General features: G+C 34.9%; 2 protein-coding genes and 1 long non-coding RNA gene across 3 annotated transcripts; all 3 read left to right on the top strand.

Moving 5' to 3' along the window:
• Positions 1–5,257: 5,257 nt before the first annotated feature.
• LOC124454130 lies at positions 5,258–6,270 on the top strand. The gene is made up of 3 exons (XM_047004941.1): positions 5,258–5,445; positions 5,588–5,675; positions 5,841–6,270. The coding sequence occupies exons 1-3, from the start codon at positions 5,271–5,273 to the stop codon at positions 6,172–6,174; spliced, it is 597 nt and encodes a 198-aa protein (XP_046860897.1). The 5' UTR covers positions 5,258–5,270; the 3' UTR covers positions 6,175–6,270.
• A 2,282-nt stretch (positions 6,271–8,552) lies between these two features.
• LOC124456926 lies at positions 8,553–9,739 on the top strand. The gene is made up of 4 exons (XR_006952529.1): positions 8,553–8,623; positions 8,696–8,872; positions 8,961–9,522; positions 9,613–9,739. It is a non-coding gene; the product is annotated as an uncharacterized LOC124456926 (long non-coding RNA).
• Positions 9,740–11,370: 1,631 nt separating this feature from the next.
• On the top strand, positions 11,371–11,784 carry LOC124456008. Its single transcript, XM_047006556.1, has one exon. It carries the CDS (start codon positions 11,371–11,373, stop codon positions 11,782–11,784), a length of 414 nt encoding a protein of 137 aa, XP_046862512.1.
• The last annotated feature ends 4,401 nt before the right edge of the window (positions 11,785–16,185 follow it).

Below are 16,185 nucleotides of genomic sequence, written 5' to 3'. Positions count from 1 at the left end.
GAGAAGAAAGAAATGCAAGTGGCATTTCTCTAGAAGCAACTGAGCAGGTTGATTTACTTTAAGAAATTCATGCTAGAGAAAAAGCTAGTGATGTTGTTGCTGCTGAGGCTACAGCTGCAGAAAGAAGAAAAAATAATGCAGATAAAAAAGCAGCAGAGGAGATAAGGAGAAGGGCTATGGAAAACCTATCCGAAACCAGGAAGCGAAAGGAAAGCGAGCAAGGTGGTGCTAGAAAAAAAGTTAGGAAAGGAGGAGATTCTACTGTAGAGTTTTTAAGAGAAAAGGGGTAGAAAGAAAGAAAATTAAGAGAGGAAAGCTTAAAATTGGAAAGAGAGAAAATAGAAATGCAAAGGCTGCAAATACAGAATGAGAAAGAAAGTCAACAGCAATTCATGGAGAAACAAAATCAGTTGCTGCAAAACATGATTGAATTGCAAAGGCAACAAAACCAGCAAATTCAAGCAAATCAAATGTTACTGGTTCAACAACAGCAACAACTATCACAAGCCCTAGTAGCTCTTTTATCAAAAATTGCTGACAAATAAACTAATCATGTTTTTTTTTTAACAAAAATTGCAGACAAAGAAAATAATTTGTAATTACAATGTATGAGAAACAAGAAATATTAAAAAAAAAATTATGAGAAATATGTTTGAAGAGAGGGTGGCTCCAACTGAAAAAAATCACTTGTCATATTTTATTGAAGACAAGTTAGAGCATTTCTAAGCAGTGATGCAAATATATATATTTTTCCCACAGAACTTAAGCTAATTTTTAGATTCTTCTTAAAATCAAGGAATTTAAAGTAGTTTATAATGTCACCAAAAATCCACTCCACTGATATTCTCACAGCACTCTTTGACTTATTGAATTCTTCCATTGGCATGGTTAGTGGTAAGTTTCGGTATGGTGCTTGAAAATGAATGCGCAAAGGATAAGCGGGATCTCCATATAGGCACATGGGTTTTCCATTCCAATGAGCAAACTCTTCAAGGTCATTCAGAAGTCCTGACTCAGCCAGCATGGCAGAATCATGCCTTCTTCCTCTAAAAGAAAAATAACTCAGTTTGTTTTTCAACAGAATTTACCCTTGACAAATGTAGCATTTACCTATTGGTCCTAACATGTTTGCAATTATTCCATTGGGAAGTGTAACTGATTGGAACTTAAGAGCATGGACCCTCTTGTGACCTTTGTACACTACTCGTTGCATTTCACCTGGTCTACAAATCTGCCTTACTGTCCCATCAATGAAACCAAAGCAATTATCAAGAGCTGCTCCTTTTTGATGGATGGTTTCAGCATAAACCATCAGATTTTCTGGGCTGAGCAACTGGTGATTCCAACTGGTTATTTTGTCCCCATACCTCTCAAAAATGTAGTCAACAACGGTATTCATGATCATGCTGGGTTCTGGAACAGACCTGCCAAACTGCGGTACAAGATCACTGTATCGACATGGATAAGCAAACCGACGAAGGACAAGGCAGAGAGCTTCCAGCCCATCACAAACTGTTCCTTGTTTACATTTGAAACGATGAGGAAAATCTAACGCTTTAGCCAGCAAAGGAATTTCGTGTTTCGAAAGTTACATGTGCTGTGACGAAAGTCTACAGCACATGTAACTTCATCAATTTCCTCCAAATCAAAAGATGAATAGTCGCCATGTTTTAATTCTGAGTTCTTTGAACGCGAAATATCATACAAAAGCGCAAATTCTTCTTCGTTTATCAAATCGGCGTCATACGCAACAGCTAGAGCATTTCTTGTTTCTTTGAAGGAGGCCATTTTTTGAAAGTATAGGTAGTGAACTCACAAGTTCGCGTCGTTAAGGAAATCCAATCTTAATGACTTAACTTAACCAACAAAACTTACTATTTCGGTTCAAACGACAAGCAATTTCACCCCAAGCCTGCGATTTTTCGCAATATCTTTGTAATCACGTAACGATGTATTCCAGCGAATTCCGTTGTTTCTGACCTCTTCAATCAAAATTTCATCTATACTATCGTCATCTTCAACGTTTTCTGGTAATACAACATGAAAGTGACTCAAGTTTTCGTCTTGATTCACTTGCTGCATAATCCCTTCCTCCATAGCCGCCATGTTGTTTTTGCTGTTCGCCGCATGGTTCGCGATGAAAGTCGATGTGACTTCGACTCGTCAGCTTGTCCGTCAGCGTTCAGGCTAACGCTGGGCGAACGATGCAAATATGGAGAGAGAACTTTAATACGCATGCGCTTACTTAAAAAACCGCCCGCGCGGGAAAAGCGACCGTAATGGAAAACCGCCTTTACAATGACACGCGGACGCATTCGCACCAGGCCATGCGCGCCAAGCTCGCGTCGTTGTAACGCGCGTCGTGAAATCTTAAGGTCTCTAATACGGCTGCGATAACCTTGAGAAGGTCTATTGTATTCTTGAAGTGAATTATGTCATGGAGCGTCTATATCGATGTAATATTTGCCTAGAATTCGTTTCAGATTCTCTTTAATTACTAATAGCACATATTGGCCGTGTTCATCGTGATGAACCAAATTTTCATGTTGTTTGTGGCATCGATGGCTGTGCCAGGACGTTTAAGAAATTTTTATCATTGAGAAATCACCTTATTCGACAACATAACATCTTGCGCAATACGAGGAACAGCGCAGAGTTGAATGCTGATAGGGGAAACGACGATGCTAATCAAAATCATGAGATTGATAATACAGACCCTGAACAGGAAGAAGAGTTTGACATTATGGCTGACCAGGACAATTTATCTAGAGCGAATGCTTTATGTTTGTTAAATTTCGAAGAAAGAGGACGTATACCTCAAACTGTTTTTGATTCCTTCGTTGAGAATGCTACGAATGTTACTCAAACAAGCATTAACCTTTTAAAGTCTGGTATAACTAGCTGCCTTAAAAACGCTGGGATTGACTTAAACAGCCTACCAGAGGTGAATGAGTTATTTGATGAAGACAACTCAATCTCAAATCCTTTTGCTGGTATTGACCAAGAGTATCTCCAATATGAATACTACAAGAAGGAGTTTAATCTTGTGGTAAGTTGTAAAATTGGTTTAGAAATTTATAAAAAAAGTAATCAAAATTTTATAATCAATTCTTTCACTTTTTAGGAACCACTAAAGATTGTTCTTGGAAAATACCACACTAAGAAAAGAAGAGGAAATAGATTGAGAGATGTCGAAAAAAACAGATGATGCATACTATATTCCCTTGTTGGAAAGTCTGCAACAGCTTCTTAATGATGAGTCAATTCTTAACGAGGTTTGTGTTGATTACATGTGCATGTGATGTATGTATATAATTGTCCATTGAACACAATGCTGAATATAGAAAATTTTAATATTACCATTGCCTTAGCTTTGTTCTGCACATGACAGTATCCGATCCAATTTTGTGTAGGTGGAAAATCCTCATTTTTGCAACAGTGATTTTTTGTCTGATTATTGTGATGGTGAAGGCTTTAAAGAGCACCCACTATTCAGTAAAGATCCATTGGCATTGCAACTTCTTACTTATTTTGATGAAGTAGATGTTTGTAACCCATTAGGATCAAGAGCTAACAAACATAAATTTATTTTAGTGCCATAATTTAATTTAATGTGCTAGTAATTCCCATACTGTAGGTTTAAAAATGTCTAATTCATTAAATTTTCCGGTTGCCTTTTGCATTTCATATAGCCGCTTTTTATTATACATTGGGCAATATACGCCCGGAACACTGGTCTCACATCAATTCCATTCAACTACTTGGACTAGTTTCTGGTAAGCATCTCAAGATATATGGTGTAGAACCTATGCTAAGAGCATTTCTTAGAGACCTTCAAAAATTCGAACAGGTATTGGACTAGTGTCGATGCATGTTTTTCATGTTTTGTTCTTTTAACTCTAATAAATTAAGGAACAAATTAACTTTTTAGGATGGTGGCTATGAGTTTATAATAAATAATCAGCGAAGATGCTTTGCAGGAACAATTGCATTTATATCTGGAGATAATCTTGGTTCACAATATCTTGGTGGGTTTAAGCAAGGATCACAGTCTTACAGAAAATGCAGAGTCTGTATGGGAAATGCTACAGAAATAACTGAAATGCTATATATAATGTAGCTACAGTAATGCTTAATTGACACTTGCCACTGCATCTATTGCATGGTTTATGCTTTCTACAGAGTATATAAACTTTGAAAAGTATAAAGTACTTAGTTGATATGAAAGTGCTTTACTTCAGACAATGTGTTGGTTTAATTAATTTAAATGGTTTCAGTGGTAGATACTGTATGTGTTTAGGGTGACTTAATTTAACTTATTTGTTTAGTTTCATGAGGATGACTTTGTTTTGTGAACAGTGCAAGGTTACTATGAGCAGTGTCAAAAACTGGACCAAGGAGAGCATTTCAAAAAAACTTATGGCCTGAATCAGTTTTCTTTACTTAACAACTCAAAGTACTATCATGTCATTGGAGGACTCCCCCCAGATGCTATGCATGATATACTGGAAGGTATGCTACAATACATTGTTAAAGAATTATTAAAAGAATTCATCTTTGAAAAGAGATACTTCAAACTAGACGACCTTAATAAAAGGATGCAGGCGTTTGATTTTGGTTGTCATAATGATACCAATAAACTTGCTCCAATTCAAGCCCGAAGACTTCTTTCATCAGACAATAGTTTAAAGCAGCACGGTACAGTAATTTCCTTTCCACTATTTTAAAAATCCTTAAATTCTATATAGATCTATATACAGTATGTAACTATTTGATAGCATAAGCTATTCTAAGGTCAGGGGATCCCTAAAAATGAAGTAATAAGCGCACGTTCCCTCAGGAAGATAATTTATGACGCTTTTCCGTCTTATTAGCAAATCAGATGTGGTGTCTTGGCCCACATTTTCCATTTCTTATTGGTGGCCTTATAGAAGTAGAAGATCAGCACAGGGGGTTACTCTGTACCTTACTTCAAATTGTTCGTATAATTTTTACTCCAATTGTGAGCAGAAAGCAAGTTTCATATCTTCAAATACTCATTCAAAAGTTATTACAAAATTTTAAAGAATTGTTTCCAGAATGCAGTATCATTCCAAAGATGCACTACATGGTTTATATGCCAAGAGCAATACTTCAGTAAGTTTAGAATTCTGATTTACAATTACAAACCATATGGCTTCAAAAACTTGCAGTTTTCAAAACTAATTTACAATTCTTGCTTGTATTCTGTATCAATTAAAGGTTTTTGGCCTCTTCTGCGAAGTTGGTGCATGCGCTACGAAGCAAAACACCATTACTTTAAGAGGTTGGCAATAGTGATTAGTAATTTTATAAACTTACCATACTCGTTGGCAAAGAGGCACCAAGAAGGAGTTTGTTATCGCCTACAGTTTGCTGAAGGTGGAAATAGCACGTTTATTTGCAAAGGCACTGAAATTATGCCAGGTGCATTTCTTAATGATTTCTTTCATTCAGATACAATATATAGTTATAGCTCAATGGTGCATCCATTATCCTGAGTTGGTTTTATTTTTTATGTAAGCTACAGCTACAGTAATTAAAAAAACTTATGTTCGTCTTTCTGAAGGTAAAACATTATATTTTGGTGATGTTGAAGAGAGTGGGCTCATTCGAACAGAATCTCCTGAAGTGAACAGACAAACACCATTGTATAGGTAAGTCAGATTGATGTAATTAGTCAGATGACTGAAATATCTTCATTGTGAATGATGAAATTGCTTAAAATTGCTCTTTATTTACTTGCTTTTCAGTAAAGTTTATGTACACAATTAATTTCTGTGAACTAAATAATATTAATATTTTTCCTATTATAATTTTAGTACCAAATGGATTACTATCAATGGAAAAAAATATAAAGTAGGAGCTACTGTCCACATTGGTTATGATTATGTTCAATTTCGCCAGTTTTGGGAAGTTATTGGTATTTATATCATTAACCAAAATGTTGCAAATGCCATGTTTGTTGTTTCAAGAAAACAGACTGTCAGGTTTTCTGAACATTATCAGGCTTATGAAGTTGCTCAGTCAAAACAGAAAGAAATTAAAATTAAATATTTTAAAGAGTTAACCTCACATTTGCCATTTAACTTGATAAAGTCATTTGGCTGTAACACAAAATACATTTGCCATAGATATGAAATAGATGTAGAATAAATTTTAGTTTCCTGAACACAGCATATTCATGCGTTGCGTTATCGTAATGTATATATTATGGCCTTTCAAAAAAGCTGATTATCTTTGTAGAAATTATTCTATTTATTGTTTAACCTGTGTACTTATTATCAGTGAATGATTTATAGGGGGGGAAGTGCACAAGGGTGCTCACCCATCTATGTTCTGGTCAACACGGTTGCATTGAGGTGTGCCAAAATGGTATTTCTTATTACTTTTAAGTTTTAATGAACTCACAAAGCCAAGGTTCCCCTAAAAAATCTATGCTTAATCCACCTCTGGTTAATATAACAGTTTTTAAACTGTTTAAATGAACGCATAGGTCAACTGTTCTGTTATCCGTGTCAGAACGAAAACAGCTGCAGTTTGATATAAGTATAAAAATAAGTTAAAAAAAAATTTAAAATAAGTGTTATTTTGACACCCATGATGTTACAAGGAGATTGGTGCAGAAATACCGCCCTTTATAAATTATTGTAACTCTTGCAAATGGCGTTAATTTAACACCAACCACTTAACACCAAAAAACAGTGTTAATTTAGCACCTTTGTGGCAGCACAAGGTGCTATTTCAGCACTATTAATTGGGTGTTAAAGTGTTGAGGTGTAAATTTAACACGCTACAATATGGTTAAGGTCATACGTTGTTAAATCAACACCAATATTCGTGTTATAATAACACCTTTTATTTAACACCAGCGGTGGGTGTCAGTTTAGCACTAGAGAAAGTGCTAGTTCAACACCTAAAAAATAACAGTGCACTGCCGATCAATTGCAGCCTGTCCATAAAAATCAGTTGAATGAAGTCATTTCCTTACATGAAGTTGAAACTTGTTGCAATGCTGGAAATACGGATCACCAAAAATATTTTGAATATGTATGTAATCTTCGAAGTTGGTCAGCTCCAAATCACTGGTGTGAAGCTCTTGATTTGTTTCATTATTTGGTAATGTTACCAGAATAAATTCATACTTAAAAAGCACAGTTATATTTGGGTAAAATTATTTAGTTTTTTTTCAAATATGTTGTAGGCTATACCACACATTTTAACATACAAACTTGGAAAGACTAAAGAATAAATTGTTGCTTTCATTTTAAATCAACTACCACCTTTAATTAATAATCATCATGGTGCAATTCACAACTACATCTACATGTAACAAATATGAAATAACAGTATGAAAAAGCCATTTGCACAATTATACAGTATACTGTAATTTTCTAATTGCATCACTTTTGCAAAATGAGTCTTTATCTTTGTATGCTCTAAATATTATCAACAAACATAAATTTTGTAACTTTGTATATAAAATTGTTCCAAAAACAATTAAGAAAGCTAATATTAGTAACTAAACAACATTTGACTCATGTCCGTGCGTTTATGAATATAAATTTAATACGATGTTACATTCATTTCATTGGCAAAACTATCTGATAGAATGTCACACATTTCCAAAACCTGGAGATTCACCTAAACAAGATATGAACTCAATTTTGAAACTGTCATAATTCAAAAGAATGTCATTCACTGGCAGGCAAAGAGTGTTAGAGCAATTATGAACATTCAGCTTTCTTCCTGCAGTATCATGCTCGAATGTGATGGATGGCTGGCTGGTAAAAACCAATTGCTGGCACACTTGTACTCCCGGTGACAAACTGCAATACTATGGGCAATGTAACAACCATTTCAGACAATTTTCTGTTTCCAGATCAATGATAGGACAAGAAATTTCTCAGATTCCACATATTCAAAATATCTTGTAAAGTTTAATGACACAGCTTCCTCATTTATACATCTGTTGCTCCCCCTAGATGAGAATACCGGTTGAAAAAGTTCCTCCAGTTTTTCAGCCGTAAGTTTGTTCTCATTGTACAAAAACAATGCGCGCGCATAGTGAGGATATTGGCGTAGCTAATCGATGAAGCCATGGACATTCAACACTTCGACGAACTGATTTATTTCAGATAAGGAAGATAACAGGTTATAATGCAATACAATAGCTTGGAAAAGCAGATCTTTTTCTTCAAACGATACGAGTGGTTTACTGAAACCAGCCTTAAACCAAAATGAACAGTCAAAAGAAGCAGCTTTGGCGAAGGCGTCTAGATCTTTCATTTTTTGTAACTCTTGAAGCTTATGATTCATCTTTTGATTGGGTATGTCACTAATGCATGTTGATTTTACCAGATCAATTTCACCAGATAAAATGTAATCTACAATACTCGGAGACAAAAAGCAAGGAGAAGCAGAGCCTTGCAAATTCCAACATAACATAACTGACCATAAGTGTAAAAGCTTCTTTGTTGTAGCGCAAGAATGTCATGGTTGAAGCTTTTTCTGTTATCCTCACCAAAAAACATGCAGGATTTAGATACTTCACTGTGGAGTAATGAGAAAAATTCGTTTCTCGGCCTGCCTTCGTCAACCGCAGGTTCTCCTACGAACTGAACTTTGATCATGCTGTTTAGATCCTCATTTGAGAACTTCCTTATTTTGAATTTAGAATCTTCCTACACATGTACGTACCATATGTACGATAACATATGTACGTACCTTCTCAGCAGCAGAGATTGATGGAGAACTATTTCTAACATTGACTAGAGAAGAGTTTAGTGACATGTTTAAGAATCTTGGACAAAAGCGTACTGCTATTGCAGTTTGTTCGAAACTTTCTGGCATGGTACGTGTGCACTTAATAGATCAACCTCTTTCTAAAAATTTTTTACAGAATGTAATGTTTATACCAGCAAAGGTGTTTTATTTTTAAGGTGTTTGATTCCAATGGAAATCCCATGCCTCAACAGAAAAAAAGCTCTGATTCATCTACTTCTGCCTCATGTACTATTTTCCAAGAATTGCATGAAGTCATTATTTCACACTCTCCAGAATTGAAAAAAAGAAAAAAGCACCAGGTTATAAGCTCTTCGGACATATCTGATAAAAAATAAATTTACTTGTCTTTTACTACTTTTAAATGAGAGCTTTCTTTTATAGGGATCTATTGAGATGAAAATCTATAACCGATTCAAAAATTGCAAAGAAAGAAATCTAACACGCCTGTTACCAATGTCTCGCAAACTAAAGGCAAAACAACAAAGAAAAGGAACAGTCACTGTTGGACGAACGTTCCCGAGCCATGCGAAATATGAAGATCTTACAGCAGTGATATCAAAAATAAAAAAGGAGTGGCAGTCAGCTAAAAAGGATCATGAAAAAATTCAGGAGTTGATGGCTGCATGCTATGCTTCAAGGAGATCACTTGTCTTGGAAGACGTCAGAAGAATAGTGGAAGTTGTTGAAATGTTCTCTCCTTTAAAAAATCTGCTATACGTTAGTAGCTGGTAGTATTTTTATCCCATAAAATACGTACATAAGTTTAGCAAAGCTTATAGGTAACTGCTGTATATTGTATTACTACAGATCAAGGCTGAATTTGCAAAAGTTATGGGGAATAAAGACGTAGCTACACAGGTAAAGGAAAACTTCAACAAAGTCTGGCGTCACAGGTTGTTGCAATTTGCTGAGAAAAACGATGGTAAACATTCAGAAGACTTGAACAAATGCACAATGCAACTGACAGTGGTATTGTTGAAGAAGGTATCTCAGCTGATAATCAACTTTATACACATCAGAAATTCTCTTGAAGAAAATAAAACTAAGAAGGATCAGCAGTTGTTTCTCGATCAACGTTTGTGTAGCAGTGTGTGCTATTTTTAAGGCGAATGTCCTGGTAGAGCAGCTATAAAAATCGCTAAAATTGTCTTCAAGGAGCCAAACAGTAGGAGGACGCCTCATGTTAAAGAAGCTGTTATCAAAGTTGTTAAGGTAAAACTGGCATTATATCTTTACTATAAAATGAGTATTACCATACTACTTCATTTTTGTTTCTCACTTAACAACAAGGAACTTGTGAACCCTAATGAAAGTAGACACTTAAGACTTTATTGTGCAGTCTCAAGCTAATTTTCTAAATTTTCTGCTGTCTTTTTATCGTAGAATGGCGCTTTCCTTGATGAAAGGATAAGAACGCAAATTCAACCTTGTATTTTGGTAGTGGATGACCTTTATCAATGTGACATTATATATGTGGTGGCAGAAGGAATAGTTTTGTGCAATGTAACAACCAAAAAGATTGGCGATGCTCTTGTTGCTTTGTTGGCCATATACTATATGTAAAATATAAAATACAGTGAGGGCAAGAATGTCTATAGCTTTCTTGACATGGCATTTTTGGAATTATCCCAGAGAAGTGTCCATCTTCTGTGAAAAGTTTAGTTGGAGTGTTATCAAATGTGTTCAACTAATGATAAATGCGCATGGCTATATAGATTATGTTTTATTTCAATTCTTTTTTTGTGAAGTTTAATTTGAGTGAGATGAAAATACGTGCATGTAAAGTATTGTAATGAAGATGTTAAGCACTTATGTGCTTACGTATATTATACGAATATGTTTATTGTAAGCTTTCAGTAATTTCTTTTCTTTCCAGGGCAAGGGGCTGCTTTTTAGACATTGCCGATTTGATGAGATAATGGGGCTAAATTGGCTATTCTGCTTAGAGCTGAGTTTCACACAAAAAGGGCAAAATAGCTCGCTATGGGATTAAATTGGTCCTCTTACCTGGGGCTGTTTCAGCTACGTTTTGTGGTAAAATTGGCAAAAAAATGGGGGAAAATTTGGCCCCTCTCTAAAGGGCCAAAATTGGCTCTAAATTATGGGGCCGTTCTGGGGTCAATATTTTGGCCCCATTTTGGGGGCTAAATGGCCCATTTCTTTTTACTGTGCGGGTATCTAACTACAGGAGATCCTCAAACAACCATAGTGATGAACTTTGGAATGAGCCCAACCACTGTTGGACGAATCATCTTTTCAACATATGAGACTCTGTGGAAAGTACTGTCATTGGTATTCATGAAATGTCCAAGCAATCAGGCAGAATGGAAGTGTATAGCAAAAGGCTTTGAAATCAAATGGAATTTTCCACACTGTATTGGTGCGCTTGATGGAAAACACGTCGTGATGCAGGCACCAGCTAACTCTGGGTCGATGTTCTTTAATTATAAGAAAACACATTCTATTGTCTTAATGGCTATTTGCAATGCAAACTAACAGTTCACATTGGTTGGTATTGGTGACTCAGGACGGAATGGTGACGGTGGTGTATTTTCTTACAGTACAATGGGTGAATCAATTAAGAAAAACAGCTTAGACATCCCTAGGCCCGAGGCATTCCCTTCCACTCAGAAATGCTATCCATTTGTCATAGTAGCAGATGAGGCGTTTCGGTTACAGCAAAATATCATGAAACCGTACCCTAGAGAAAATCTGGGAATATCTGAGCGGGTATTCAATTATCGGTTGTTTCGTGCGAGGAGGGTAGTTGAAAATGCGTTTGGAATTGTAGCAGCGCGATTTCAGGTATTTCGTCGACCAATTCACGCCAGAGTTGAAATGGTTATTCAAGTTACAAAAGCAGTAATCGCTCTGCACAAATATTTAATGGCTGGAAGGTCTTTTTCGCACAGCACAAAATACTGTCCAGCTGGTTTCGTGGACAACGACACAGAAAACGGAAGAGAGCTTGGAGAATAGAGAAAAGTGACACAATCAGATAACGGTTTAAGAGATGTCAGCAACGCGACATATGGTGAGCTACTCTAAATTTAATCTGGAATGTTGCAAAATGGACATATTTATTCTTATCTAGGAATATCAACTTCCATTTATAGCTCATTTAATACTATCATTTCTTAATTAACTTGCATTTTGATGATCAGTGTCATGTCGCTGTGATTGCATGGGTGAGTGTCACATTTGAATAATATAATGTTTTAATAAATAAAAAGTGTAATATGTACTGCTTGCTTGTTTTTACTCATAACGGCTCTGTTGTATAAGTTTTGTAAACTGAAGTATTGAATAAAATAAAGCAAAACTCTCATAACTAGATATTTCCAATCAAACACATTTAAATAGACAAAAATTTATACCCAACAAGTGGCAGTTAATAGCAATACAATTTTCACACTCAATAGTAAATGTAGGACACACTTCAATTGCAAAAGCTGGACCAAGAACTGTAGTGATTACATAAATGGCTACTGTATTTTATTGCAGAGTTTTACATGTTTTATGAATTTAAGGATATTGTAACCTTATGAATTTAAGGATTATGAAAACCAGGTATCTTATTCTTTTAGGTTCCAAAATTTTAAGCAAAAATATATTGCTAAAATAACACACCAGGTACATAGAAAGCAGCAGAAATTCGTCGCCATGCTTCTAATTTCCTTGGTTTGTCTTTATGCAACTTTGACGAAACGTTCCAGATGCAAGGTTATTTTCGAAACTTCTTCGATTAAGTTAATCAAAAATTGAGGTTCTTGTACATTTGTAGCGCGATCGGTAGATTCGCTGTTACTTCTATTGAAAGATTCTGCCATAGATGACTCTGAGTTTCCTTTTTCTCTGGAAAATTCTTTTAAATTGTCTTGCCATTCCTCAAACGACTCTATTTTGAAAAAAAAACAAGCCACTTTGAGTAGAAAACTTGTTATTTCATTGGTTTAAATCAAACGCACTACGAATTCGTTTCAAAAATGTTGACAGTCGACGAACTCTGGTTTTTATACGCGTATTAAAGCTTTGGACACGTTCAATATCAATCGTCCTCAGTTATAGTGACACTGCGCATTCTCGTCGTTACGTTTTACTACGTTACGCTACGATACGGTCGAAGTGGAGTTCGGCCATTGAGTTCTATAATAACTGGAGGGGAAACGTCAACAAAATTAGTATAAATTATTAGCGCGCAGCCGCGTGGTCAAAAACATGGCGGATTTTGGTGGTCAAAGTTAGCGGAGAGACGCGGGCTCATGAAATAAAATTTTTGTCGCCCACCCTGATTTGACCACCACGATTGCGAGTATAGAAAATATCAAAACTATTTATTTTCCTAACATAAACACTTTTTTAAAACTTTATTTATTAAACTGCCAACTTTTGTGGTTTGCGGATGCTAAAATAGCGACAGAAAAGGGAACATTTCTTGACTCCGGTAAGTACAACAATATTAGTTTTACTATTTTGTTTTTAACACTATACTTGAAGAGTGTTTCTACTACTAAGTTTTAATTTAAAGTTATTTTGGTCCAGTCTTGTTTGTTCTTCACTTAATCGCTCGCCAGACGTGGCGAAGCTGTCAATTTTTATCGACTTTTGCATCCATCTTGAATCATGATCAAGGCATCAAGCTAAACTCTCCTAATTTGAATTGAGTTTACCTCCCAAAAATGGGGCATAATTTGTTCATGTTTTTTTTTGAAAAGATGAAGGGAAAGTTTACAACAGAGTTGTGTTGAAATTGAATGCAGTGCCATGCAAAATTAATGAGAACTATGGTATATGTTGTATAATAAAAATAACTATTAAACTGTTTGCCTGCTCAATTTGACTGACTGTATGGTGTAGACAATTATAATGAGATTGGAAAGTTGGATTTATGCAAACAATTTTAAAGTACTACTTAGGGTTTCTGTAAATGAAGTATTTATTGTTATAGTAAACAGGTTAATACTTCAAAACCAAGATGAAAGTGGTGTGTTGAACAATGTGCTAAGATTTGTTTCTACCTTGAAATTTTTGTTCAACCGTAGCTTATGATTATATCATTAATATGCATGAAAAATTAAACATATTATTGGCTCATCTCATTAAATCCATACTTGGTATGATTCCAGATGATCCACAAATTCACATCGGATGCATTGGTTACAATAAAGTTGAATGTAGAAGAAGCAAAAATAGATGGCAAAGAAATTCTTTGTGTCTTATGAAGAATTAGTAGAAATCAATAAAAAGAATTCTTTAAACAAATTGTAAACAAATTTAAATTTGCTCATGGTCAAGCAACATAGTCAAAGAAGCAAAGTCTGTCTTCAACATGTGACCTTTCCAATTATTTAGTTTCTTTGTACAAAATACTATTTTCGAGAAACTTGATTTGTAAGTCTTTCATTAATATTTTTTTACCAAGAGATAAAAGGAACTAATTCAAAGGCTTGATGTAAAATACAAAGATTTAACAAGTTGTTTATCATTTAATTCCCAAATGTTAGTTTGTACAATTAAATATTCAGTATTGGTAGCTGTAAGTTGTTTAAGCAAAACAGAAGAGTAGTAGTGCTCAAAGGGGTTAGCATTTTTGAAAAATTATATCTTGCTCATGACATATATTACACAATTCCAAAAAACTGTAATGCACAATAATATCTATAGAACTTGATAAATTTCTTCACCTACATTGTCAAATAACTATTTTGCCTTCATGCAGCAATAGACAGTGTTTTTTTCAGAGAAACCAATGCACTTTAGTTTCCAAGTTTGTAATTTCAATGGAAAATTAATGTAGTTCTGTTCAGTAATAGATCCAAGATTCTGCCAAGCTGTTTACAAAATACAAATTTCCAAGCAACAGTATCATGGTGTTTTGAATTTTTTTCTTTTTTGTAGCTCTTCTAGTTCAACATACTTTCTTTATGAGTTTTCAGTAGATTTATCAGGTAATGACAATACACTTATGATACTTATCCATGGTAAACTTTCAGTTGACTTATGTCGTAGGACTGAAGCAAACATTTTCTCGCTTCCTTAGGAGCATTTTTACACAGATTTATCCATTTGAAGCAAGAAAAATAGTTGCACCAAACTGTTTACAAACAGTCAAACACACAAAAGCATGAAATAATGTATAAGTTTGACGAGATTGATAGGTCTAGTAAAGAATGCCGTTTGATTTTCACTTTTAAAAGGCTAAAATGTCATAAAATAACTTAAATGTTACATCCAAAATATGCGTTTCTCTACAATCGATCTTCTTTATTTTGATGTGTGTCTGTACTGTGTTTTTCACGCAATGCTGAAGCATTATTTTCACATGATATGCCGTCGGTATCGTAATTGTTTTTTTTCTCGCTTGTTTTTGTTCATACAAACAGTATTAGAAATCAGGAGGGAGTGAATATTGAAAAAAAATTTTAAAGTGGAAGTTTTGACCACCAAAATCCGCCATTACCGCCATGTTTTTGACCACGGGGTCCAGGCCCCTTTGCCCCTCCAGGTTTTATAGAGCTCAATGAGTTCGGCCTTTAAAGAGCTTAGTTCGGCAATGACAGGTATTGGGACAGAAATTTCCCAGTCAACTCAAATGTTGACAAATGCTCTACTCCACAAACAACAGCAGCAACCACCATTCATTCCCCCTCAATACTTTCACCAAGGCCCCCAATTTCAAAGTAATCCTAATCTCCCTCACGTGACCTTCTCACACATGACAAATGACATCACATATTCTGATGCAACAAACATGAGTGGAAAATAATTTTTCAAATAATGCACATGTATTGAACATGTGGAGTAAAATAATAGTTAAAGAAATTTGTTATTGTTGCAACCTCTGTTGTTTGATATTGTTGTTAATTTATTTCAGTTATGAAATCTAGTGAAGAGCTTAGCTAGTTGTTTTCCCTCTGTGTGTTTGATATTTTTTGTATTGGATTTATTGGTAAATTAGAAGTATTTTATATATTTAAATACCAGTTTATCTTCTCTAGTGGTGAATATTTGAAAAAGGTCTATAATAAGATATTCTTTTATCATTTTTACAATGCTTTTTCTAACAATTTCTCCTTCTCCTTCATTAAATGAATATATAGGGTCAGGATTGCTTTGGAATTGTTCTTCATTTTGTTTAAATGAATCAATTTGCTCTTTGAGTTTGTGTTCTTTAATAGTTACCTTGCTTTGCTCACATATGTTGTGCAGAATGAAGCATGTATAAATCACTGTAGGTACAGCCTCAAGTTTCAAATCAACCATTTTTGTTAAGAAAGTCAATCTTGCGTTTAAACGTCCAAAGGTACATTGTATTTGATTCCTAGCAGCCCTTGAAATAAATCACTAGTTCATCGCATTCACACGATTCATATTCCTTAA

The sequence above is a fragment of the Xenia sp. Carnegie-2017 genome, unplaced genomic scaffold, assembly GCF_021976095.1.
Source record: "Xenia sp. Carnegie-2017 unplaced genomic scaffold, XeniaSp_v1 HiC_scaffold_13, whole genome shotgun sequence".
NCBI classification, from domain to species: domain Eukaryota; kingdom Metazoa; phylum Cnidaria; class Anthozoa; order Malacalcyonacea; family Xeniidae; genus Xenia; species Xenia sp. Carnegie-2017.
The sequence above is the reverse complement of the archived record's forward strand: the minus strand, read 5'-3'. Positions and strand labels throughout refer to the sequence as shown.

Coding starts and splice junctions, on each gene's coding strand:
- LOC124456008 (XM_047006556.1), top strand. CDS start 11,371: ATGGGTGAATCAATTAAGAAAAACAGCTTAGACATCCCTAGGCCCGAG.
- LOC124454130 (XM_047004941.1), top strand. CDS start 5,271: ATGCGCTACGAAGCAAAACACCATTACTTTAAGAGGTTGGCAATAGTG. Junction 5,446..5,587: donor AGGCACTGAAATTATGCCAG/GTGCATTTCTTA, acceptor GTCTTTCTGAAG/GTAAAACATTATATTTTGGT. Junction 5,676..5,840: donor AGACAAACACCATTGTATAG/GTAAGTCAGATT, acceptor TTATAATTTTAG/TACCAAATGGATTACTATCA.